The 26,341-nt window shown below is 39.2% G+C and overlaps 1 protein-coding gene across 3 annotated transcripts in view; it reads left to right on the top strand.

The window, feature by feature from the left end:
• The window catches only part of LOC103177547 (rho guanine nucleotide exchange factor 7), a 101,687-nt gene that overhangs the window by 21,614 nt on the left and 53,732 nt on the right, over nt 1-26,341 (top strand). For all 3 annotated transcript variants that reach the window (XM_007891765.2, XM_042334142.1, XM_042334141.1), the window contains exons 3-5: nt 10,771-10,855; nt 19,279-19,412; nt 22,566-22,767. In XM_007891765.2, the coding sequence (XP_007889956.1) occupies nt 10,771-10,855; nt 19,279-19,412; nt 22,566-22,767 (421 nt within the window). The remainder of the gene's footprint in view (nt 1-10,770; nt 10,856-19,278; nt 19,413-22,565; nt 22,768-26,341) is intronic.

The following is a 26,341-nucleotide window of genomic DNA, read 5'->3' as shown; positions in this document are numbered from 1 at the left end:
AAACGGTTCAAAAATACATGAAAAGGATACACTGGTTGATCTATTACGTTTTGGCTTAAGATGCTGGTAAAAAGATACTGGGGTTCTCTGCTTCCCATTGTTTGTCACAAAACTGCGTCACCTTCGGATTATTCTAATCCTTCTGTTGGTATCCAGTGCTAGAATAAAAAAGTGATCAAAGAAGGATCTCAGTTTTGTCTCTACCAAGAGAACCACATATTTTTAATTATAAAATGTATCCAGTGGTTATGCAGTTACACTGATACGAATGGATCGATGAATGCCTGTAGTGTACCCAGAGTCCTGGATTAGGTGACAGAGATTTTTAAGATTATGAAAGGTTTTAAAAGACAAAGTAGAAAATAATTACTTCCACTGGTTGACAGTAAGTAAAATGAGGTTACAGATTTAATATTAATTAGGAAAATAATTAAAAGGAAGGCTAGAAGAAAATTCTTGATCCAGGATAGTTGGAATGTGGCATTCTCTCAACATTGAAGCAGAGTGCATTCATTTATTTAAAACTAGCTGTACCCGTTGCAGCTTCGCTTGCAGCCAAAGGATCCAGTATGGAATCTAGATTGACACACAGACAGACATTTCATCTTTATCTATACTGTGGGAGGACTCCTGTGGGAGGACTCGACGCTTTAAAAATGTAATTATGTTGCTGTTGCCACATTTTAGCTTCGTCTGTATTCTTTATTTTGTTCCCGCTGCTTGGCTACGTGCATGCTCAGTGATGCAGGATGCCACAGTGCCAAAGTCAGCTGGCGCGGCCACCAGGTGTAACAGCAGTGCATGCGTACATACATAGGTGCTCTGTGACGCACAATGCCACTTTGACTTGGTGGCCACCGGGTGTAACTGCAGTAAAAAATGCAAAATTGAAAATAACCCATGAGCGAGAGGAGGTACCTGAAAACAAATATGCCCATGTCACTCCCATATGTAAGACCTTTCTGATGAGGTATAAATCATGTCTCTACATCAATTGGTTATTGAGATCCTTCTTGAAGCGCAGACAGACATTGTTGTTTTATTTGTATACATTAGATACTTCAAAAAGGTTAATATGAAAGGTTTTGAGGTATTAGCGGGAGAGTGGGGTTAATAGGGAGTGGATGTTGAATATGGATTAAAAACAGCAGGACTTGGTGAGTCAAATGGCATTTCTGTACTGTAAAGTTATATGACTGTAATGTAGAGACATTTAATTGCAGGTGTCTGGTGCATATTTTGTAATTTACATGTTCCTTGTACTTGACTCTTCAATTGGTGTTCACCTCTGAGCTATTACCTGATGTCTGAATACCAGGATCGCCTTTTACCTTTGGTAATGCAGCAGAATACTATATATGGCTCCCATGAAGTCAGCAGTCTTCTGAGCACTCTCCCAACAAATGTAATGATTCACAACCACTCCCCCACTCGCAATTTACTTGCCTATTCCCATAGCGCGCAATCTGTGAGGTAAAAGAGTACATTTGAAGAATCTAAAATTAATTGTTTTTCAACTTATTTTATAACTTGCTCCCTACATTTTAACGTATATTTTTCATCTGTAAAAAAAATCCTGTATTTTAATGACGTTTTTCTCCTTTTTTTGCACCTACTTAGTTTGGCATATAATTTAGAAACCAATTTAGATTTACTTGCTATTCACTCTAATTTGTATATTCATTTTTCTGCATGAGATTTGTAATGTTCTGACAGGATTTCATAATCGGGATAGTTTTATTTAACAAGTATGAACAAATGTATTATACTGTAAAAATTTATTCTGGACAAAGACTATGATAACAACTGAAAATTATTGAGTATGTTTTAGATACACATCTGTGTTCTATCAGTAAAGTAACTGTAAGCATTTCTGGTCAAACTTAATATACATTAATCCATGACACGCACGAGCAGTAATATTTAGCCAAATCCTTGTCCTCCTCGACCTCTCTGCTGCCTTTGACACTGTCGACCATTCTATTGTACTACACCGCCTCTCCGCTTAGCTTAATCTTCGTGGACCTGTCCTTGCCTGGTTCGAATCCTACCTCCACTTTGTCGCCACTAATGGCTTCTCCTCCAGCCCCCGTACCATCATGTGTGGCTTCCCTCAGGGCTCTGTCCTTGGCCCTCTCCTTTTTGAATATCTACATGCTCCCCCTTGGTGACATCATCCGCAGACATGAAGTCGTCTTCCACATGTATGCGGATGACGCCCAAGTCTGCCTCCACCCTCGATTACAGGACCACTGCTGTCCTCACAGATTGCCTGTTGGACCTCAAATCCCGAATGAGAGCTAACTTTGCACAGTTGAACGTCAGCAAGATTGAGGCCCTCCTGATTGACTTGCGCCAGCGCCTCCCCACATCAGATATTGGCAGCATCAACATCCACGGAGGCACACTCCACCTCACCAAGCCAGTCAGGAACCTAGGCATCTTGTTCAACCCTCAATTGTCCTCTCTCCCCCACTTCAATGCCATGACCTGCTCTACCTTCCCCCACCTCTGCAATATCGCCCGACTCCTCCACTGCCTCACCCATCAAGCCACCAAAACCCTCATAAATGCTTTCATTACATTCAGGCTCGAATATGCCAACACGCTGCTTGTCGGCCTCCTTCCATAGGCTACAGATCATCCAGAACTCTGCAACCCATGTCCTCTCCCGCACCAGGCACCGCGACCCTATCATCCCCATCCTCACCCGACTCCACTGGCTTCCCATCACACAGAGGATACAATTCAAGATCCTGGTCCTCACTTTCAAAGCCCTCCATGGCCTTGCTTCCCCCTACCACTGTGACCTCCTGATCTCCTACCAATCTGCCCGCTCCCTCCACTCAGCGGGCTCCAGCCTGCTTCTTGTCCCCCGCTTCGCCAGTCTCACTGTTGACTGGCGGGCACTCTGCCCCCACCCACAGGATCTCTATCCCCCAGTCCCTTCATCTCGCCCGCTCCCTTGCCTCCTTTAAGACCTGTCTCAAGGCCCTCCTTTTTGACCATGCCTTCTGCCACCCTCCTTCTCCCCCCCACTCCACCCTCCCCGATCCCCAACTCAGGTCTGAAACACTGATTGTTCAGCGCCTTGGGATGTCCTCCTGATGTGAAAGGCACTATACAAATGTAATTTTGTTGTCTCCTGGGAAAACCAAATTGTTTCCTTGTTCTTTCATTAAACAGGATTGAAAGGAATGTTCTTTAATTATAATAGCCCTTGTATTTGATATAGCGCCTTATCACGTCTTTGAGATGTCTAAGTGCTTCACAGAATATATTGTAAAGTGAATTGACTGTATTTTTTTATGGGCGACTAATCCAGCGCCTTGGCACGTCCTCCCAACATGAAAGGCGCTATACAAATGTAATTTGTTGTTGTTTGAAGGTGCCATCACAGACACAATAGGGCGAATGACCATAAATTTTTAAACTGTGCTATAAGTTTCTCTCAGACCGAAACGTAAGATGTTCTATCATTCCGTTCACTACAGTACATAAAATGCGCTTGGAATACTCAATTCACATTGGGTCTGTGAAAGTACAGTTCTATATTTAGGAAGGGTGCATAGCAATGCAAATAAGACACAGTAATCCTTAGGAAAAACATTGGGAAATTTGGGATATAAAATATATTCAGGAGTTGATTTACTGATGACTGTGTTCATCTGTTAAACTGATGCAGAGTTATTTACAATCTATTGAAGGGGCGGAGCCACAAATCCAAGTTCAACTATGATGAGTTATCTGTCAGATAACAACAAGTCCTTTAAAATTGACCAGATGGAATCGGGCGTGTGAAAGAACATTTCAATCAATTCCATCTGATTCTCATCCAATGAAGTGAATTTTATTATTTGGGGATTGTTACAGTTTCAAAGTAGAAATGTGGTGGTGGAGGGTAACTCTTCATAAAGAATTTCATTAGGCACAAGGGAGGTGGGTGTTTGGAAGACAAAGGTGTTTTAGCCTCTCATTTTCCCATTACATCATTGAGCTGTTCTTAAATGAGTCCAATGCTGTGGCCTCAGCCACTCGTCCTGGTAACCTGTCCCAAGCTATTAATTACTTGTCCGAATAACTATTTCCTATCGATGCTAACTTGCCTTTCACAATCCCGAACTTGTCCTGTCTTGTCCTGCTGCTTTGATATTGAAACTACTATTCCAGGTTTACTTTATGTACCCAGTTAAGCAACTTGCACAGCACGCTTAGGTAAAAGCATTGAATGTAGAGATTGTGGGATTTATAGATGGGAGCAAAGATTGTTCACTGTCCTTTAGTTTAGTCTTGCTCAACTCTTTTTGTAGCTTTTGCTTCTCAGAGTTGGGTTTCCTTCGCTGCTCTTAGTATCTAAATTCTTAACGTTTATCTTCACGTACTACGTATTTAATGCCATTGTTTCAGTTGCTCATCACAATCACTTGACTACAATCTAGAATTTATTTTTCTAATAATAATAAGCTCCTGCATTTGATATAGCACCTTATCACATCTTTGAGATATCTCAAAGTGTATTACAGAATATATTGTAAAGCAAACTGACTGTATATTTTGTGGGCGAAACAAATTATTGTTTGAAAACAAAATCGGATTGTTTTAGATGAAGTAGAAGAATTTGGAGAATGAATAAAAGTCATATTTGGATGGAAACTTCCATGCAACTATTCAATGTAATTTATTCTTTTGTGCTTCTAATTAATAGGAAACGTGCTTTGTGAAGGAAAATTTGTTCTTTTTACAAGACTGGACTGGAAATGAATCAAAACCTGCTTGGCTAAATTGCAGGCAGGCATGTGCAAACAAGTTACAGCAGTTTAAATACTAAGGTTTAAATTCCGAATTCTTGGTTTAGAAAACTGAACATTTGTTTTTACACAACAGAATGAAAATAGACTATTAGTAACACATTAAAATTAGGGTATGGGTTCTGTTTCAGTTTGGATACTAAAATTCAAATCTGGTGACAGAAGCTTTTTTTTGTTAAACTTTGTTCCCTATCTAGGACGCTATTTCAGAATATTCGGCACTTGATCTATTTTTAAATAGCATTTTGCAGATTATTTTGTATTTTTGATTGCTGGTTATCATGATCACCTCTGGTGTGTACTTATATTGGTGACCTGATGTGTGTAGAATACCATTATTACACTGGATAGAAATGAGCAGAATAATATTATTTAAATGGACATACAGATCTAATATTTTGAGGCAATTTTCAGAACTGTGGTGCATTATAAGGAGCAAATTCGCAATTGTGGTGTTGAAAAGCAGTCCATAGACTTTATTTTAAAATGACTGGCAATTGAAGTTACAAAAGATGCACCGTTTTTGTTAAAAACTTGCCACAATTTCAGATTTTATAAATCTTTGTGGCTGAAGGTGTCCCTTTCACTTTTTAAAGTTGGTAGATTTGACAATTGTTTTTATTTTCTCCATCCCTGCAAACCTGCCTGTTGTAACTGCTCAACATGATTTATATTGGTCTACAAGCCAACACTTATATTGTAAGTGGAACTGAGATTGTGAAAAGCTATTTTTGTAGTGATCTGCTTGTTTACTTATTAAACGTTTTTGTAAAGCAGTGCATCTTTGTTCCCCTAGTTTCCCGTCAGATGATTAAAGAGTGTGTGATTAAGAAAGAACTATTTCAGTTGATTGCATTTGTGTAATCAAAAAGATAATTTTGATTTTCTTTCACAATTTCTCACCCACATGTTAAATGAAATAAATAAGCAAGCTAGATGTTTTTTGGTCATTTAGGTGTCTGACACATCTGGAAACTTGTTCCCATGCCAAAGGGGGTATGGTATTCAAACCAGAGTTACATATCTGAAGGATAGCACCTACAAAATTATAGCACCCCTGTCTCAGACTGTCAACCTCGACTGTAAGTTCAGAGTCCTGGCCTGGGGTTTTGAACCCACAGCCTTCTGACTGGAAGAATGTCAGCATATAGGCCAGGCTGTCACAAAAGCAATGTCAATGTTACTATCAATGTTCATTTGGCTTAAAACTCCTTGTATTAATGGCAATCATTTTGTTCTTCAAACCCGATGTATGTGACTCTTATATTTCAACCTTAAGTAAGTTGCACTCCTCTCCTTCTAGATGTATAATGAGGTTGTGATTTTTGAACTCTTCCATCAGATCTACCATCATTTTTCAATATTGAGATGTTTTAGAATTAATGTGATGATCCCATGACAACAATTTAAAACTCCCAAAGCAAGCATTTCCTTAGTAATTTTTGAGATGGAAAGAAATTGTGGAAATGAACAGTAGATGATCAGCATCTGAAAGAGGAAGATAATGTTAGAAAGCACTAATGAGAAAAGACTATTCAGCCTGTCAAATCAGCTTCACGCACAGACCATGTGCAGTCTGCTATGCCCTACTTTATTTAATCCCTGAGGATTAGTTGTGACCTCTTCCAATCTCTCCCTCAAAGATATTCAAATAAAATAACTGCCAGTTGTCTTTTTACAGATAACATTATCGCAGAGCTCACAATGCAGGAACTTTTCTGTTCCACGGGACTTCAGAATTTGGGTTACTTCCATCGGTAGCTATTTCAGTGATCTTCAGTGCTATTTGTAACAAGATACTTATCCAGCTGTGTGTGTTTCCTCTGATGTTAATCTGCGGAATGTTGGAGGCAGCCTAAGAGCGTACACTTTGTATTGGACTGTCCTTATTACATCAAGCTATTCAAGTTCATCGCTGTGAATGTTGCCCACAATCTCTGATGAAAGGGGTGTTTGTGTAAGGGTGAGCCCCACACAAAATGTCTGCTGCCAGACTACCTGTAATCTTTTTGAACTATGGACATTTTAATGAAGAAACTGAGAGCTGTCAACATTGACGAGCATACATGTGGGTTTGTAGAAAAATGCAGATGATGTGTAGGTTAAACTACATTTAGTGTTGACAATGGGTAACATTATCTTTTTCTAGTATTTTATCCCTTTTTTATCTATTTACTTGTGTATCTGTTTTCTAACAATAGTTTTCCCCCAAATTGGAAACTTATCTTTTGTAAGTGAATGGGCAAGTGCTTACAGAATAGTTCCTTGGGTCATATCTTGTGAAAAATAACATAATGAGCTAGCACATGTTTAGCTGGATATTCCTGTCTGGAGAGCTGCCTTATTAATTTTTTATGTCTGTTTATTTCCACTTTGTTTTCAAGTTTTGCCTTTTTGTTGTAGCTCATGTCTCAGAGGACAAACCTAATGAATTAATCATTTTTGAAATACTTATCCTATGTACCTTAATGGCTGTATTAGTCTATCAACATGATTTCCGCCCTCTCTGAAGCAATGTGTCTGGAGTATGATTGGTGTTCAACCAGATTTGTAGTTGATTGATTAAAACAATTATTTTGACTTTGATTTGCATTTATATGTAATTGCATATTAGTACAGTTTTAAGGCTTCTACAGCTGATTGAAATTGTCTCGCTAAAGCCATTGAAAGCTAAAACAGATGATTCAAAATGTTTTTTTTCATAATAATTCTTGCATTTAATATAATTGCTTATCATGTTTTCTAGAAGTCTCAAAGAAGTCTCAAATCAAAGGTTATACTGTAAAGTGAATTGACTGTATATTTTGTGGGCGAAAAGTGGCAGCCAATTGCGTACAGCAGTGGCCCACAAATTATTATTTATTATTATTATATGAGATCTCTTGGAAATGTGCAGAAGATTACTTTACAATTGTGGGTTTTCATAGGAATATAGGAGTCAAAAACAACAGCAAATGACTTGCATGTATATAGTGCCCTTTTGCTGGTAGTGTCTTGGTGTGTTTAATGGTGCCGGAGTAAGCTGGGGAGTTTGGTGGGGATGGTGGGTGATCTTAGGCTGGGTCAAATAGAAAGATCTGCAGATGCAATCTGAAGACGGACATGGAGGGGGCAAAGTGGAGGGATTTCTAGAGCACAGAGTTCTAGATTTGGGGGTGAAGTGACTAGAAGCATAGCCGCTAATAGTGAAGCGACAGGGATGAGGGACATGTTGAAAGCTGGAGCCAGCTAAGTGAAGGGGATGCTCATTCTGCTCGTGTATTACATCATGGCAGATATTTTACTTTCGTATTTTCTGCTTTTTTCCACACCTCTTAATATCCTTACTTACCAATCTCTACCTTTTGAAGGTCTCAACTGATTTTACTTCAACAGCCTTCAAGAAATGTGCACCCCGCATTTCCACAACCTACTGTGTGAAGAAATTGTTTCCGATTTCACTTATAGCTGTCTTATCTCTAAGAGTAAGAGAACATTTTAAGAGTATGTCCACTTGTTTTGGGTCCTTCTGTCAAAGGAAAGAGGCATCCAATATCTAAAATGATAAATTTGTCTTTTGACAGTGGGATCTAATTTGCAGTTTTTTTTAAGAAATCAAAGTTGTGGAATGGAACTCATCAGTAACTGAGTCCCATCGATCCCCAGAATCTTTGCTCCAACCCAAGTTTCAATGGCCTTTAGAAGCACCATAAATTAAACCACAGTGTTCTGATCCTGTTTTGACTACCTAACAATCTTGTAAGAGAACAATTTAGTTCCTTTTTAATTTTGTTTCCTTATGTTGTTTCTCATCAGTTGAAATTTTAATTGGCACATTCTTATTGAGAGGAGTACCAAATTGATCTAATCCTGTTCTCACTTTGGGAATGTTTATGTGCATTTTCTCAGTGCAATATTTTAAAGTAATTCACATGATTAAATGTAGGTCTGAATTTATGAGGCATTAACTGCTCCCAGATGCAGAATAAATGCTAAGGTCACAAGGTCATTTCTACATTGGATCATTTTATTAAAAATGCTTTCTGAGATTGAGGCTCACGGTTTAGAGATTATTAATGAATTGCATTTGATTTTTGTATTTGGAATGAATTGCTGAGGCTTGATATTTGGTGTGATGCACAGTCATTTGCTGATTAATCTGTAATATCATGATGTACTTTGTATCAAAATGTGTTTAATTTTAAAATGTGATTTTCAGATTGCTTAATTCTGATTTTGTTTTCTGCTGCTTAACAACTGCACCTCGTGGTATAGAGAGTTTATTGCACCAACAGTGGTGCTTTATTGCTTTTATTTGATTACATTGTGGTTGTAATGTGGATCCCATTCATTGATCATGTACACAGCCAGCCTGCTTACTTCCTATGTGCCGGTTAACTCTCGCACTAAATTGATTGACTTCCAGATCTCGCTTTGCAAGCGAGAGGCCTGAGTTCAATTCCAGGCAGGGCGAAACCTTGGGCAAGTTCCCTTACTCCACACGCCTAATAATAATCCCTCCAAAAACCAAAAACAATAATAATAAATTGGTCATTTTCAATCCACGACTGTTTGTGGGACATTGCTGTGCGCAATTGGCTGCCGCGTTCGCCCACAAATATACAGTCAATTCGCTTTACAGTGTGTTCTGTGAAGCGCTTTGGGACGTCCTCCCGACGTGAAAAGCGCTATATCAAATGCAAGGATTATTATTATTATTATTATTATCATCATGTGGAGTCCTGTAGCTCAGTGGTTAGAGCACTCGCTTTGCAAGGAGAGACCTGAGTTCAATTCCAGGCAGGGCGAAACCTTGGGCAAGTTTCTGTACTCCACACGCCTAATAATAATCCCTCCAAAACAAAAAAAAACAATAATAAATTGGTCATTTTCAATCTACGACTGTTTGTGGGACATTGCTGTGCGCAATTGGCTGCCGTGTTCGCCCACAAATATACAGTCAATTCACTTTACAGTGTGTTCTGTGAAGCGCTTTGGGATGCCCTCCTGACGTGAAAAGCGCTATATCAAATGCAAGGATTATTATTATTATTATCAGGTTGATGCCGCGGTCACTTCTTGCTTTGTGCATATATACAGCACATAAGTGATGGCAGTGGCAACCTGACGACTCCAAAATAAGCCTTTTTTAAGCTGAAGAAATGGTTAGGAAGTGAGCTGTCTGTCTGCATACGTCGCAGTGAAACCAGTTGCAGTGGCCTTCTTATATCACGATTGGGATTTTATGGACCCTAATCACTGTATTTTAATGGGTTAGTTCCGCTGTATTATAGTAGTTTCCACTGTAGCATAGTAATTTCTTGTATTTCCAAGTCAATTTGTGTTCTTAAATGTTCAGTCTGATTTGAAAATTTTAAGCTTCAGCAGCTATGCTTTATGTTCTGTTTAGTGAAATGCTGTGGGAAACCATGCCTTGGGAAGTGAAAGACACCATACAAATGTAATCTTGTTGTTGTAGTGTTGATGGAGCAAGGCTATAAACCGGTACAAGTTTCCATATGAAAACTGTGAAACCTCAGCTCTTGTATCTAGTTTTTAGGATCCTGTTACAGATTAGACTAGTTTCATGTGCTGTGAGGGATTGTGTAACTGGGTTAATTAAATCTTTTGCAATAAAAAACAGGAAATCTATCTTTGATGATATCCTGGGTGTGCTTGTGTAAAATAGTGTGGAAGACCTCTGACTGGGAATGTAAGGCACAAGGAAACCTGATCTGCACAGATTTATATTCATGTTCATTCAATAATATATGTTTATAATCTTAAAACTGGTGAACTAAAAATTTAAGCATTTCTGGATTCCTCATTTTGCTTTGTAATAATGTACTTTACCATGTTATTGAAGTTATTTTTCTTTTCTGAAAACTCCTGTTTTTGAAGCATTTCTAGAAAAGTACATTAATAATAAGGACATTATGGGATGCTGTTTTCCTGATGAGTTTGTGCTTTCTTTTATTTACAGACATTTGATGCAAATGACCTCTTTCAAGGTCAAAACTTCAACAAGGTTCTAAGTTCTCTGGTGGCGCTAAACAAAGTAACTGCAGGTAAGGGAAATAGCTGTGTCAAAGTCGGGGTTCAGTATTGCAGTTGTACATTTTAAGAAAATGTATGTCTAAACATGATTGAAAGTTTATCTGTCAAGACAAAAAACTTTAAATAAGCACATACTTACTTCACAACACAATGGGTGCTGAATCCATTATCTTTTTGAACACACATTGTGTGATTCATAGGAGTTAGTATCCCAAATACTTGGCTTTGACGTTCAGATAATATTCGGAGCTTGTGCTGTTCAGCCACTCCCCAAAAGGTTTTCAATTTTACACACGGTAAGGTGTAATGAGGAGTAAGTATATCAGTTTCTGGGCTTTAATTCCATGAACTGTCTATTGGAGATGCACAAGAACAAAGAGAGTGACCTAACTCTTTATTCAATATTAGTTTTTGTTTTTCCTTCTGTTGTGAGAAGACCTGTTGAACTGTTTTGCAGCTTGTGTTTGTAATCTGAAAAGTTCTGGTGATCTTTTGGTAATTGCTCCTGGAACATGAGTTTATTCATGTGGAGTCCTGTAGCTCAGTAGTTAAGAGCACTCGTCTTACAAGCGAGAAACCTGGGTTTAATTCCCGATAGGGCGAAATGTTGGGCATGTTTCCTTACTCCACACGCCTCTGTTTACCTAGCAGTAAGTAGGAAACCAATTGTTAGTCGATTGGCAGATCGCCTATATAAAAAAAATTGGTCACACGATTCACGACTGTTTATGGGTCACTGTTGTGCACAATTGGCTGTTGTGTTTTGTCTACAAAATATACAGTCAATTCACTTTACAGCATATTCTGTGAAGGGCTTTGAGACATCTCGAAGACGTGATATGGCTCTATATCAAATGCAAGGATTATTATTGGTAGATATTAAAATACAATGACACATTGCGTATCACTTAAACATTTTGTGTCTCATAAGTGAGAGATAAAAATTGTAGCTAATTAAACCACCCAGTGATCCCAGAAGCCAGAACTATCTAAAATTGGGAGAGTAGCCTCCCCTAGCTAATCACAATAGGCTGCAAACAACAACAAGATTACAGTTGTATAGCGCCTTTCACGTCGGGAGGACGTCCCTAGATGCTGGACAATGTACAGCATTTCAGACCCGAGCTGGGGTCAGGGAGGGAGGAGGGAGGGGAGGGGAAGGGGGGTGACCGATGGAATGGTCGAAGAGGAGAGTTTTGAGGCGGGAATTGAAGGAGGCTAAGGAGGGGGCGAGGTGGAGTGATTGGGGGATGGAATTCCAGAGGCTGGGGCAGAGTGGCTGAAGGCTCTCCCGCCAATGGTGGGGCGGGTGGGTCGGGGAACGTGGAGCAGGCTGGAGCCGGCTGAGCGGAGGGAGTGGGCGGGTTGGTGGGGGCGTTAGGAGGTCGCAGAGGTAGGGTGGGGCGAGGCCATGGAGGGCTTTGTAGGTGAGGACCAGGATCTTGAACTGGATCCTCTGAAGGATAGGGAGCCAATGGAGTCGGGGGAGATGGGGTCACGGAGTTTGGTGCGGGAGAGGACATGGGCTGCAGAGTTCTGGATTATCTGCAGCCTGTGGAGGGAGGAATTGGGAAGGCCGACAAGCAGGGCATTTTCATAGTTGAGCCTGGAGGTGATAAAGGCATGAACAAGAGTTTCAGTGGCCTGAGCGGTGAGGTAGTGGCGGAGTCGGGCGATGTTACGGAGGTGAGGGAAGGCAGAGCGGGCCATGGCTTGGATGTGGGGAAGAAAAGACAGTTGAGGGTCGAACAAGACACCTAGGTTCCTGGTGAGCTGAAGTGTGCAACCATGGAGGTTGATGCTGCCAGAGCCTGAGGTGCTGAGGCGCTGGTGCGAGCCAATCAGGAGGGCCTCAGTCTTGTTCACATTCAACTGTAGGAAATTTGCCCTCATCCAGGACTTGATGTCCGACAGACATTCTGTCAGTGGTCCTGGAGTTGAGGTGGAGGCAGAAAGATAGAGTTGGGTGTTATCCGTATACATGTGGAAGTTGACCCCATGTCTGCATATGATGTCACCAAGGGGAGCATGTAGATATTAAAGAGGAGAGAGCCAAGGACAGAGCCTGGGGGATGCCAGACATGACAGTGCGGGGGCTGGAGGAGAAACCGTTAAGAGACAACAAGTGGAGATGGTGAGAGAGGTAGGATTCGATCCAGGAAAGGGCAGGTCCGTGAAGATTGAATAAAGTGGAGAGGCGGTGTATGAGGATGGAGTGGTCAACAGAATCGAAGTTGGCAGAGAGGTCGAGGAGGACAAGGAAGCCGAGGGAGCCCTGATCACAGATGTTCAGAATGTCATTGGTAGCCAACCTCATTTTATATAACAAACTTATTTTAAAAATGTATGTGCTACTAAAAGTGTGACAAAGGAATTGAAGGTTATGAGATGTGTGAACACATGATCTGATACAGCACCCAGGGTTTCATGTATTGTTTGGAAGATGTAATATGTGTTCAGGACTGAATGAAGTATCTATAGTTTATCTTTGGGAATAAAGGAGGTATTTCAGTCATTTGGTGATAAAGTTTCTAAAGTTATTCAGGTCTGCCCCAGGTAGGTTGCAGTTCATAATAATTAGATATCATTCCTGACTTTCATTTAGTGTTACTTTTCCTTTTCTCATCGACAACAGCATGTCAGAAATATTTACTTTGCTGATTTGAATAACAACAACAACGAAATTACATTTATAGTGCGCCTTTCACGTTGGGAGGACGTCCCAAAGCGCTGAACAGTCAGGTGTTGGGGCCCGAGCATGGGGGAGAGATGGTGTAGGGGTGAGGGAAGGCGGAGAGGTGGGAGGGAGACCAAAGGCACGGTCGAGGAGAAGGGTCTTGAGACCAGCCTTGAAGGAGGCAAGGGAGGAAGTGAGGCGAAGGGACAAGGGAAGGATTTCCAGAGTGTGGGGGCAGAGAGGTGAAAGTATGAATAAAGAGGTGAAAGTATTGATATTATGGGAGAAACATTCAGGCAGTTCAGCTTTTGTCTATGTATTAAAATTGGAACCACTTTACCATCACCTCAGACTGCGATAGTTCAACTTAATTAACCTATTTATGGTTGAAGACTTCCAAACAATTATTTAAAAGTTCTGCCTTTCTCACCTGCTGCTATCTGCAGTCTGTAACAGCCTGTTTTGTTTTTAAAGGGGCTCCTCCGATGGTCAGTGGGGAAAATGCACCATCCAGTATGGCATTGAGCCATATAGAACACCAAGGTGTCAGGTTTCATTCTTGGTCTTTACTGCTTTACCTGAGGTCAGCCTGGCAGTGAGGACACCTTAATTAGCCTTGGGAGGGACAAATCAAATTACCTTTGCTTCTGCTCTAATAGCTTTCCAATGACTCTTGCTGGAAAGTGCACATGTTGAGCATTAGGTGAGCTCAGGATCATTCTCTGCTGTGATATCCCTATGTTGTCTGCCAACACTAATTGTATGGGTTCACACAGAGAATGGCCAGTTGGACTGTTAGCTCTTATGAAGCCATACCTTTGCATGAGTCATTTCCTTCAGGGAAAGGGAGTGAATTTGAGACAACTGTAACATTTCTACAGTGCACCGAAAATCTAAACCACTCCAGTTTCAGGTTGCTGCCCTTCCTGGCAACCTAGGGTGATATGTAATGGATTCTTATATCAAGTACAAGTATCATTTGTACTTGATATAACGTTCCTAACGTTATAACTGAGCACCCAGGTTGGTGCTGATCAGAAGCGAGGTACAGTACTTGCCCACAGTAAAGGAGGGAAGATTGGTCAGAAGTCATCTGGTTCAAGTCTTGCTGATCAGAAAGGATTTGAAATTCAACAAGGATAAAGGACTTGAAATTTCAGAGGATGATGGGAAGATGCAGCAGCCCATAAACTCTCCATAAACATGCGGATGAAACTTGCATTGAATTATAAAAAGAAAGGAAGTGACAAGATAAGTTACTAGCTTCACATAACTTTCCACACTGTGGTTCATTATCTCTCTCAAGCTCATTCCTTATCAGTGTTATTGCCATCTAAAACTATTTTAAATAAAAATATTAAAACATTGATTATTGATGGCCCTTTTTCTCTATAATTACAACAACTTGTGCTGTTTGGGTTTCTGACATCAGTATTGATGAACCTAGAAAATGAGTAACTTGTGGCAAACTAAGGGGCTGGAACAGCTCCATACAACTGGCAATCAATATGTAATATGTTAGAAATGAGATTGATTTCTCCCCCATCTGTTGTATTTTTATTCTGTAATATCTTGGAGAGAATAAGAATCTAAAATATTTATTTATAGTCAACTGGGTAAAGTTTTTTTTCTCTAATTAGATGAACATTGCTTAGGCAGACATAATAAAAAAAGATTGAATATCCATTATTACATATTTAGTAAAAATTTAATTCAATAACTACATTTTAAAGCAATATTCAACAACAAAATGACATTTGTATAGCGCTTTTCACGTCGGGAGGACGTCCCAAGGCTCTGTGTTTCAATCAGTGTTTCGGATTGGGGGGCCGGATTGGGGAGGGTGCAGGGCAGGGTGGAAAGAAGGGTGATCTGAGGCACAGTCAAAGAGGAGGGTCTTGAGACGGGTCTTGAAGGAGGCAAGGAAGGGGGCGAGGTGGAGGTACTGCGGGACGGAGTTTCAGAGGATGGGGGCAGAGTGGCTGAAGCTCCGCCTGCCAATGGTGGGGTGGGCGAGGCGGCGGACATGAAGCAGGCTGGAGCCCGCTGAGTGGAGGGAATATAATTTGAACACACCATATTATGTAGTATATTTTTGACAATATACATAAATATTCATTTTTATTTGATTTGACGGTCATTTCTGATGTTTTGCACAAGATAGGTCTTTTCAATAGCGTTCATTTAAAGCATATATTCGGGTTGGATATCAATAACATTTGTCCTATAACAAATGAACTTTCTAACTAACTTTACTTGACTAACGTGGAGCATACCCTTGAGTATGTAATGCTAAGAAAATGAATTATATTTTTGTCAAAAAGTTTAATTGAGGGATACTAAAATACACTGTAGGATTTTCTAAAATGGTCACGTAATTTAGTTCAACAAACTGGCTTTTGGTACTTGTTTTAGTTCTGTTATTACATAGTAAACTGTTGTTGGAAGTGGCTTCTATCTGGTTTCTGAAACCATTTAATTGGATTGTGGCTTTTCAAAGGTGTAAAACACTCTGTTTGATCTAATGTTGGCAACATTGTCATCAATTATAATGCTTAGTCATCAATTATAATGGATCAATGGCTGACTGAACATCAGATACTCCACAGTGATAGCACACTTCACACGGTGTCAAAGTCCTTTGTTTAATCTAATGGGGCTTTGTAGCTCCAATTCAATCATTGATCAGCAGCAAAACAGTACATTCAGTTTTGTTTAATCCCTCCAGCTGCTCAATAGCAAAATTCTGATGACTTTTAAAGATAAACATACTAAATATTTGGATAGTTTAAAGTTGAAAAAATGGAAAAACACATGGTAAATGTGGCACAAATTGTGGCAAACAATCAAATCCAAATAATTGAAGTTCTTCTGCAGTTTGGTTTCCTCCAAACAAACAAGACTAGCACAGTTTTGAACTAAAAGGAAAGAAAGTATCTTTCCATAATGGATACTATAATGTATTTATCTAGTTTGCATATCTAAAAAGAGAATGCACTTCTCCATCTCACATCTGCTCCGGCATATTGCACTTAATAATTAACAAGCCTACATCAGTGAACAGGAAATCTAACAGCTGGGAGAACCATACTCTAAACACAATAACTATGAATTCAGAGCACTCCTGATATATTACACATAAGCAAGCATCAGTTGGGTGGCAGAACATGCATTTGAGAAACGCTGGTCTAGGCTGAAACAGCGCTGGGAGTGTGCTAAATTGTCAGACGTGCTTGCCCTTCTCATAAGAGGCCAAGGTGAGGTCCTGTCTGCCTGTTCAGTGGACATTAACATTTCTGTGGCACTATTTAAAAAGAGAAGGGTTTTTTTCCCCTGGTGTCCTGGCCAACAGTCCCCCAGATCAAATTGGTTACTCACTTCATAATTGTTTTGGAGCATGACTGTGAAAAGTTGGCTGTTGTCTTTGCCGATAAAATATATCACAACATCTTTCCATAAATCTTTCCATAAATCCTGTGAAGTGGGTTTTGACAACATGTAAGGCACTGTATTCAAATGCAAGATTTATTATTTAAGCTGCATAATGCAAAACATCATGTTTTGAGACAAAAACTGAAGTCGCTGGGAACACTCAACAGGTCAGGCAGCATCTATGAAGAAAGGAAAGTGAGTCAACGTTCCAGGTCCACGATCCTTCGTCAGAACTGGAGCATTTTGGGAGGGAGAGGCTTTTAAGGATTAACACAGCGGGGGAGAAGCAGGGCAAGGAAGACGAAAGAGAAAATAGAGTAAAGGACAGGGGATGATGGGTTAAAGAGGTGTTAATAATGTAAAATAAAGGGGAGGGGTTGAAATTGCAACAAAATAGGCAGACCAGAGAGAGAAAAGGTGTGTTTGGGACCCAGATATTTAGGTCCTATCTGTCTTGTGATCCATGTTGTTAAGAGGCCAACCACCACTTCAAATAAACATAATTTCCTCTGAGATAATTTGATTTATATTTATTCTTCATCCAAACTGATACCCCAAACATTTAAATTAGTTAGATACACTTGTGTGTAGGGTACCAATTGATTACCAAATTAACTGTACAGATTTACCTCATAACATTTGCTCCATTTCTAATCAACTTTGCTGTGTAAAATCTTAGGAGATGTTTCTTTTTGCGTGAAGGCTGATGCAAGAATGTTGGCTGTTGCCCTATTCATTTGTAGACCAGCACACCACTGTGTGACACCTCTGGGGAAAAGATATTATTTTGTTTTGTTAACTGAATGATTTTCATGTTGAAATGTCTAAATAGAAGGGAAATGGGATTAGAGTACTTATTGGAGAGTTTGTAAATTACAACTGGGATGGGCCAAATGTGTTCTTCTATGCAGAAATGTTCTGCTTTCTATGATTTCACGCTCATTTAATGTCAACGATGTTCAGTCAGTGAGCACTGAGAGGAATTGGAGCAATATCCTTTTCATTCATGCATGTTTGTAAAGAGGATGTTGATTCCATAATCCAGGTCTAGGCAAGCAATGAACACTATTCAAAGCAAGTAATTGACCTAGTAAGTTGTGATCTTTAAAAATTGCTGTACGACCATCTATAGTGTAGCATTTTGGAAAATGTATTGAGAATTGGATGTTGGACACATAGAAGAACATGCTCTGCTTTGAAATTAACTTCCATGGTAACGTGCTGTGGATCAGCCTGACTCGGGAACAAGATGACTGTGCTGAATCGCTGACTTAATTCCAACATTCCCTTACAAAACATGTTACCTTAGAGCCAGATTAGCTCCAGGAAGACCCTGCTTACCTCCTCTCTTCACTTTCCCTCCCCTCCTCCCCCCCCCCCCCGCCAGAGAATTGTCAAAACACTACAGCAAACATTGCATCTGAACGAGTTTTCTACACGTATTGAGATGTGGGTGGGAGGAGTTGATCGAGATAGATGTAGATAAATAGGGTTTGGGTAAGTAAACCAGCTATCCAGGGAGGCTTTCGTTTCTCTTATACTGACCTGTTTTGTTTTCTGACTTGCATTTGGTCAGCCAAAATACTCTGATATAGCAGAGCTAAGACAGTCATATCCAAGTTTATACGGAATTCAAACCAAAGATTTTAGATGACCTACAAAAATGCAGCAATTAATGAGTGTTAAAAAACAAGTATCTGAAGAACAGTACTTCACTGTGCAATTTTATTACTGGCGTGCATTATTAACATACACAAAATAAGATTGGAAAAATTCTAATTATTCAAATAAGACAAATTTGGTAGCTCTTTACAAGAGCTGGGAAGATTAAGGGTTGACCTAATTGAGGTATTGAAGTGCCTTAAGCATCATGATGAGGGTAAATAATAATAGATTATTTCCTCTGATCAGCAATAAGAAGGAATGAAGTTAGCATGGTCACAAAAAGAATTAATAGTGAGACGAGAAACAAATTCTTTATATAGAGGGTGGTAGGAATGTGGCATTCTCCGGCACAAATCACTATCACAAACCATTGTTGAGAAGGAATCTATAAATTCTTTGAAATGATAGATACTTGAAAGAGTGGAAAAATAATGGGTGTGGGGTTTGGAGAAGAATGGTGTTTAGCTTTAATTGATTCAGAAAGAAAAAACATCAGAGCAAACTTGATGGGCTAAAATGGCTTATTTCTGAGCTTTAACATTTGATGATTCTGTCGACAAATTGGGGTTGTATGCCGGGTTGTAATTTAACGGAAATGTTTTTCATATTTCAAGTGATATTGCCTTCATATGCAATTAATATGCTTGTTCTATTCTTTAGATATTGGTGTTGGAAGTGATTCTGTATGTGCACGTCACTCATCCCAACGTATAAAATCTGTTGATTCTCTCGCTGGATCGCATTTGTCACTTGGAAGAACATCAAAACATTTTCACGGAAAATATCGCAGTTTGGTGAGTTAAAAATGAAGTAATCATTCCGGACTTTTTCTTTTTTAAGTAAAATTTATTCCAGAGAAAGACAGGAAACTTGGGTAGAATTTCTTGCTTAGTTGGCAATTTTTCAGCTGAGCATTCACCCAGAATTCAAAGGTAAAATAAACATTCTTCAGACAGTTTCAGCAGAAAAAGCCAACACACCTGTTAACTTGTGTGCTAATCTAAATATGTTATTGTATGCTGTTTTGTTTGGAATCTGTGAAGACCTTCATCAATTTTTCCTTGAATGCTCAGGCTTTTTTGAAGGAGTGCAAATCCATTTTTATGAGGCAGTTTGTTGCTAAGATGCATGGATGGTGTTTGGTCTGCATCAGCTTTAAAGACTTGTCAATGTAACCTTGATTTATACCTCAATACAGTTGACCCTTGTTTGACTGCAGGATTTGAAGCCAAAGCAAATGATGTTCTGTTACAGTGGGGCTGATAACCAGTTTGAGCAGTGACAGGTCTGCTCTGCTAAAGAGCGGGTTGGGGGGGAGGGGAAGAGGGGTTAATGGAGGGAGTTAAGGAGGCAATCATGTTCTCAAGGAGTTTCCAGTCATCTCAGTTTCTCAAACTGCCTCCTCCAAAGACACAGATCTACTATTGTAAATTAGCAACATGGTTGCGGGGGTGGGTGGGGAGTGCAACCCATTTTGCAGATCGATGCTGTCAGTCCTGACATTTACAATGTCTACGTTTATGAATGAATGATGTGATGGAAACATTTTTATTACAATGTTGAATGTGTTGCTATTTGCGAAGTGAGTGTTGAACTTGCTGACATTTACAGTGAATGCACTTTGGGAACCATGTAAATAGTAAATTTTTCAAGATTAGGGTATAAACTGTAGATAAATGAGCACTGGAAGAAGTTCAATAACAAAGAGAGCCAATTCTGAATGCTATTAACAAATGCTGTATTCAAATTGAAAACCCATCCATATTGTGCCATGGAAGGTCTTTATTTTTCAAAAGTCCCCTCAAAAAAGGACTTTTCAAATCCTGGTGAATTGATAAGCATATTGTTTTTTTACCAGCTGATTGCACAGTCACATGATAATAGAGTTTTATTTGCAAGATTCACAAAAGGGTTTGTAATTGCAGATAGTGAAGGGACCCGGATGTGTCTCAGGCTGACCCTCTGGAACTTGGGCATGCAGCCCTTCAGCTCAGACACTGAGCCCCTGCCAGGCGCCAGGAGCTTCCTTTGGTTACAATCTGGCTTTCTGTATGTCAGTGTCTGAGTGGAGTTCCGGAGGGTTTGCCTGAAACATATCTGACGCGCTACTGAATTCAATATTTACAAATCCTTTGTAAACATCAATGTCAAAATTAGGGCCATACTTTCTTAAACCAAAATCCAAAGTTTTGAAATGCCCATCTATTAACAACTGGATCTTCCTCAGTGTGAACACATTTCTTCCTCCTCCTCCCAGGCACTCAACCCCCCCACCCCACTGGCAACCCTGTTGTCAATTTACAATAGTAGATCTGTGTCTTTGGAGCAGGCTGTTTCAGAAACTGAAATGACTGGAAACTCCTTGAGAACATGATTGCCTCCTTAACTTCCTCCATTTCTCCCTCTTACCCCATCCTCACCAACCCGCTCTTTAGCAGAGCAGACCTGTCACTTTGTTTCAGATGATTCACTGTGACACATGAGTTTTAAGTGCTTCCCTCTCCATGCTGGAAGTCGTGTGCAATGGGTTTCTGTCCATTTTATTTCTAGATATTTTTTCTTTAAATTTAGTCTACCGACAATACTTCCCCCTCCTGAAAAATCAGTCTTTCGGTCTTGTATGGACACTTTAACTGGCTCCCAAATGTTGGAAGATACAAGATAGCAATTTATTTTCCTTTTCCTTGGGGAAGAGACAGTTTAATTTACTGGTGTCTATCAGGCAATGCTTTCTTTCATCAGCTCTCGTTCCTCTTGCTGTTCATTAAACTGGGAGCTACACATGGGTCTTTTCAAAGCCATAAACACTATTGTTCCCTGAATACAGTCAGCGTTAGGCCATATGAACCGGAAAGTCAGCAATTCAAATCACGGGTTGTACAGATTTCACTGATTTCAGCTGGCCAGCAGTTGAAGAACTATAATGAGCATCAAAGGCCCTGGACTAAGGAGGAAAAAAACAGTCAGGATTCCTGTTCCTGATTGCTAACTAGAATCAGTTAGCAATCAGGAACAGTAGTGTGGATTTTGGGTGACGGCTGGGTTGTGTTTGGCTGTGATGTACATCAGTTAAATAACTTGCCAGCACTTACTGTCTCCCTCATAGATAAGAGACACTGAGCAAGGGTCATGGAACCGTCCCCAATAGGTGGAGAAAGGAGTCAAAACAGTGGTGGAGAGGTGGGAAAGGAGGAGAGGTGGAAGAAAAAATGAGCAGGGCTCTGCTGTTTGATTTACAGGCCCTTAGCTCAATACAAGGTTGTTTTTCTGCTTTATACCTGGGACTGAAATACTACCTCACATTGGTTGAATAGCTGTTGTCGTTTTCAGGCACTGGGAAAATATCAAGTTGTGGTGTTTTGCCTTTTTTCAGTATCATGGTCTCTTAATGTGTTCAACAAACAAATCTTTCTTGATGTAAATAGTGAATCTCTGGTATTACAAGAGACAACATAAACACTGCATTACTGGTTCTTACTCACTTGGCTCTGATGTTTCTTTGTGTGGATAATAAAGGCTCTTCTGGGTGTACAATCTATAATTTTTGCCAAAGAAAGCTTTCACCCAAATATTGATTTCAATACCATTATTATATTAATTTTAAAATAAGGTTTTCATTGGTTTTTAAAAAGTAAATGTTTTGTAGTCAGTGTGTTGACAACCATCCTAACAACTAGCAAAATAGGTTACTTATCAAATGTTTGAGAACCCTCAGTGAGCAACTTCTAATTATAAAATGTACTGCAGAGAGGACTGGGAAATAATTTTATGAAGTGCACTCAGGATGTGTTGGTCATGGACAAGTAACAGTGAAATAAATCAGATCTGATGAAGGCTCATACATTAAACTTTAGCCTATCATTCCCTTTTAGATGCTATTAACCTGCTGTATGTTTCCAGTATTTTCTGTTTTTATTTAAATAAGCACAATTTTCTTTTATTTACAGGACATGAGTGACAACAGCAACTATCAAATGGTGGTTAAAGCAAGATTCAATTTCCAACAGAACAACGAAGATGAATTATCCTTTGCAAAAGGAGATATTATTCACGTCTGCAGAGTCGAGGAAGGGGGCTGGTGGGAGGGGTTGCTGAATGGCAAAACTGGATGGTTCCCCAGCAATTATGTGAGAGAAATCAAATCAAATGGTAAGTTCTCAAGTTAAATTAAAGTAGAATGAGAAACAGGATGTGTACAAAAGTAATTGCGAAGTGCTCAGTTGTGTACAATAAACAAAAGGGCAAAACTCAGCATAGGGTGGTCTATAGGACGTATAGCAAATCTGATGTTTAACTGTTCTGAAATGAATGGGATTGTATGAAGCACAAGTTGAAAGTTAATTTTTTGGCATGATATGTTCAGGAAGGAAAAATTCTTCCACAAAATGTAATTCATGATGGCGGAAGGGGAAAGAACCCCAATTATGTAAAAGCATTGTGATATACAAATTAATATAGTGCTGATTTCAGTTAAGAAATTCTCCGATATGTGTGAGCATCAAGCCTCTGTTCTGTTCCGCCAGCTGAGCCTTCCTTATTGGTGAAGCAACTGCTGCAAAGCTTTGAACAGGGAAATGTTGATTGAAGGGTATGGGAAAGATGCCAGTTTGGTACAGAGAAAGAAAATAGGGGCAACAAAGATGGATACATCAATGAGAAAGAGAGAAGTCAAAGAAAAACAAACGTTGATGGTGAGGCTGGAAAAGAGTGAACAAAAGACTGCGTGAAAATGAGCTCATAGAATGTGCCCATCTGGAGGGTTGGGAAGGGTAATGAATCACTTAATGAAACAAATTACTATCTCCACAATCTGATCTAGTTTCATCAACCACATGTAATACTGGGAGAAACATGATGTGTTATGTGTCATGAACTACCTATTGTGGATGAATTGTAGGACATTTACAGCATGGTAGTATGTCTTTCTGCCCATCATACTAACTGGTGTTAGCTCCCCCAATGGAGCGAGCAACCATAATTCATTTCTCATCTTTCAATATTATTTTATCGCGAATATTTATTGAGTTCCATTTGAAAAGCTTTTATGTATCCAGCTTTAATAGTTATTTATGAAAAGCTGTTCCACATTCTAACAACTCTCTATGTATATGTGAAACAAAAACTTTGGATTTTTCTTCTGGAAATAATCTCAATTTAAAACTTCTTGTTCTAACCAAAACCATTCACATTTTGAATGCTTCTACTTGTATTAATTATCCCTTAATTGTGGAACTAGCTATTCAAGAGAACATGACCCTAAGTAAAAATATTGGGAGTAAACATGCAATTGTTGAGAAAACGGAAAGGGTTTCATCACTGGAAGACCCTTGGAAGTTTAAGTGGGACTCCTACAATAAATCCAGCATATTTTCCGTTGACATGCACATCCAAATTCATACTGCGGTTGATTGATTGGCGTTGGATACCTGAGGTTCCTTTGTAGGAATTTCACTGTAAATCCCAAGGCACATTCTGTTGGGTTGATTTATCATTTTGTTTTTCCAAAAAAATCTGTTGTGAACTGTTACTTTGAGCGCAGGAATGAAACGTAACTCAACATTTATTTCATTGTGTTGATATTGCTCCTAGAAATGGAATTTTATCTCTTTAGCAGACTATAACAGGATATGTCTGAAAGTTACTTCTCTGATCTTATTTTGTTCCATTTAGATGAACCCATTTAGATTTCTTTAAATGGTTTCTGTGATCAAGAGTAGTGTTAAAATGCCTGTTAACCATATGTTCATTCTCAAGCACCTCCCAAACCCACTTTCAATCTCACTCTAAGGCAACCTTTTAATTTCTCTTTGTCAATATTTTGTTCAATTGATTGCTGGCGGAACGTAACACAAAAAGTACATTTTAAGAGCTAAATAAAAAAGGTTTTTAGTGGATTGCCATCATTTATCCAAAATGACTCCCAGGAGAATTGTAGAATGGAATTCTATCTCTGTGTTCACATTAATCCATTTGAAATGGACACTCATTTAAAGTGGAATGAATTTTATCTATTTACAGTGATGTGTTTTGCATGGCTTTTAGTTAGAAAGAAACTTTGATTTATGTAATGCATGTTAGATAACACTAAGATGTTAAATAGAGGTAATGATAGCAAATGGGAAATGGAGAAAAGGCAGGGATTTTAAAAAATTTGGTCAACCAATGGCTGACATATGTGTAAACCAAAGGTAGTGGATTTTCATCCAAGGGTTAGTGGAAATCTGGAACTCTTTCCCCAAAAAGGCTGTGGATGCTGAATCCATTGACATTTTCAAAATGGAGGTAGATAAATATTTGTGAGGTCAGAGTATTAAGTGGTACGCGGCAAGGGTGGGTAACTGGACTTGAGGTATAGATAAGACATCTTATAAAATGTTGGAACAGGCTCGAGGGGCTAAATAGCCTACTCCTGTTTCTATGTCTATGTATCTATGTAAAGCCTTCACTATCCTTGGGAGCATTCAAATTAGACAGTCTTACATATGCATACCAACTATGAAATCCAAATGATCTGTTGTTGTGATCTAATAAAATGGTGGAATGAGGTTTCCATGTTCCTAAGCGTGACTCCAGCTTTTTTTTAGTGATTTAAATAAAAGTAGAAATGTGCTGTTTATGTGAGATGCTCTCCTGGTGTAATTCAGTTTTATGTATTTATAATAGTGTTAAGAAAAGCTGTTGTTCCTGATTATGATTGCTTTATATGAATCAGTGCACACACTTTGTTTGGAGCTCAACTATTAAAGAATGGAGTGCCACAGATATATGCAGTAAATTAACGATGGGATAGTATATTGCAGCTTTTATTGTATTGCACAACAGACACTTGTAGAAAGTGTAAAATTAGGGCACAGAAAATGAACAGTGGAGTTTCAGTCTGCCCGTTTCTGATCCTACTTCCAGAGTAGGGATGCAGTTTTTGTGTTGTGTAAATTTTCATGAAGTCTTGCCTCATTGATAATTCTTCCTTGCAATAATTATTTTTAACAGGTATGATTGGTCATTAATATGAAATTCTAATTTTATTGAGATCATGTTGCCTTCCAATGAAATATATCAGCCTCTTTCTCCTGTGTTTTCTCTCCTTTCACATAACCAAAATATTATTTTCTCACGAGGGCTCATTGACTTCTATTCCATTTTGGGGGATTTAATGCGCTTAGTGATATTTTTCCCCTTTTATTTAATCAGTTCTTTCTTGGCTTGTTATCAATGGTACCTGAGTCAGGAGGCACAAGTAAGATGTATAGAGTTACAAAATTTCTGAATGTTGTTGTCATTGATTTTGACTCGGTGAGCAACACCATACTTAAACTGGATGACTTAGTTGTCTTGTTTTTTAATGTATTGGCGGTGGCAAAACGGTATGATTAAACAAAACCAAAATATTGAGTTAAATATGTCTGTAAATTTACTAATTTTTGGATTGATGTTTCAACATATATGGACTACGATGATCTTTTCCAGACCTGTAGGTTTCTAAACTTGGTTTAAATTTCAGTAAAACAGACATGAACAAGTTTGATGATCTGTATTTCTGATAGCAAGACTTGATGAGGCAAGATTTGCACAATTTGCCCTTGAACCTCGGGGTACATTCATTGCTGCTAAGGTAAAGGAGGATCTGGTTACAGAAGCTGTAGCCACATGTGTGTCTCATATTGTGGCAAACAATGGGATTAATTCTCTTTCCGAACAACCTAACTTGCATTTGTCAAATGAA

The sequence above is a fragment of the Callorhinchus milii genome, unplaced genomic scaffold (assembly GCF_018977255.1).
Source record: "Callorhinchus milii isolate IMCB2004 unplaced genomic scaffold, IMCB_Cmil_1.0 Scaffold4, whole genome shotgun sequence".
NCBI lineage: Eukaryota > Metazoa > Chordata > Chondrichthyes > Chimaeriformes > Callorhinchidae > Callorhinchus > Callorhinchus milii.
This window is presented reverse-complemented; position numbering and strand designations above follow the sequence as displayed.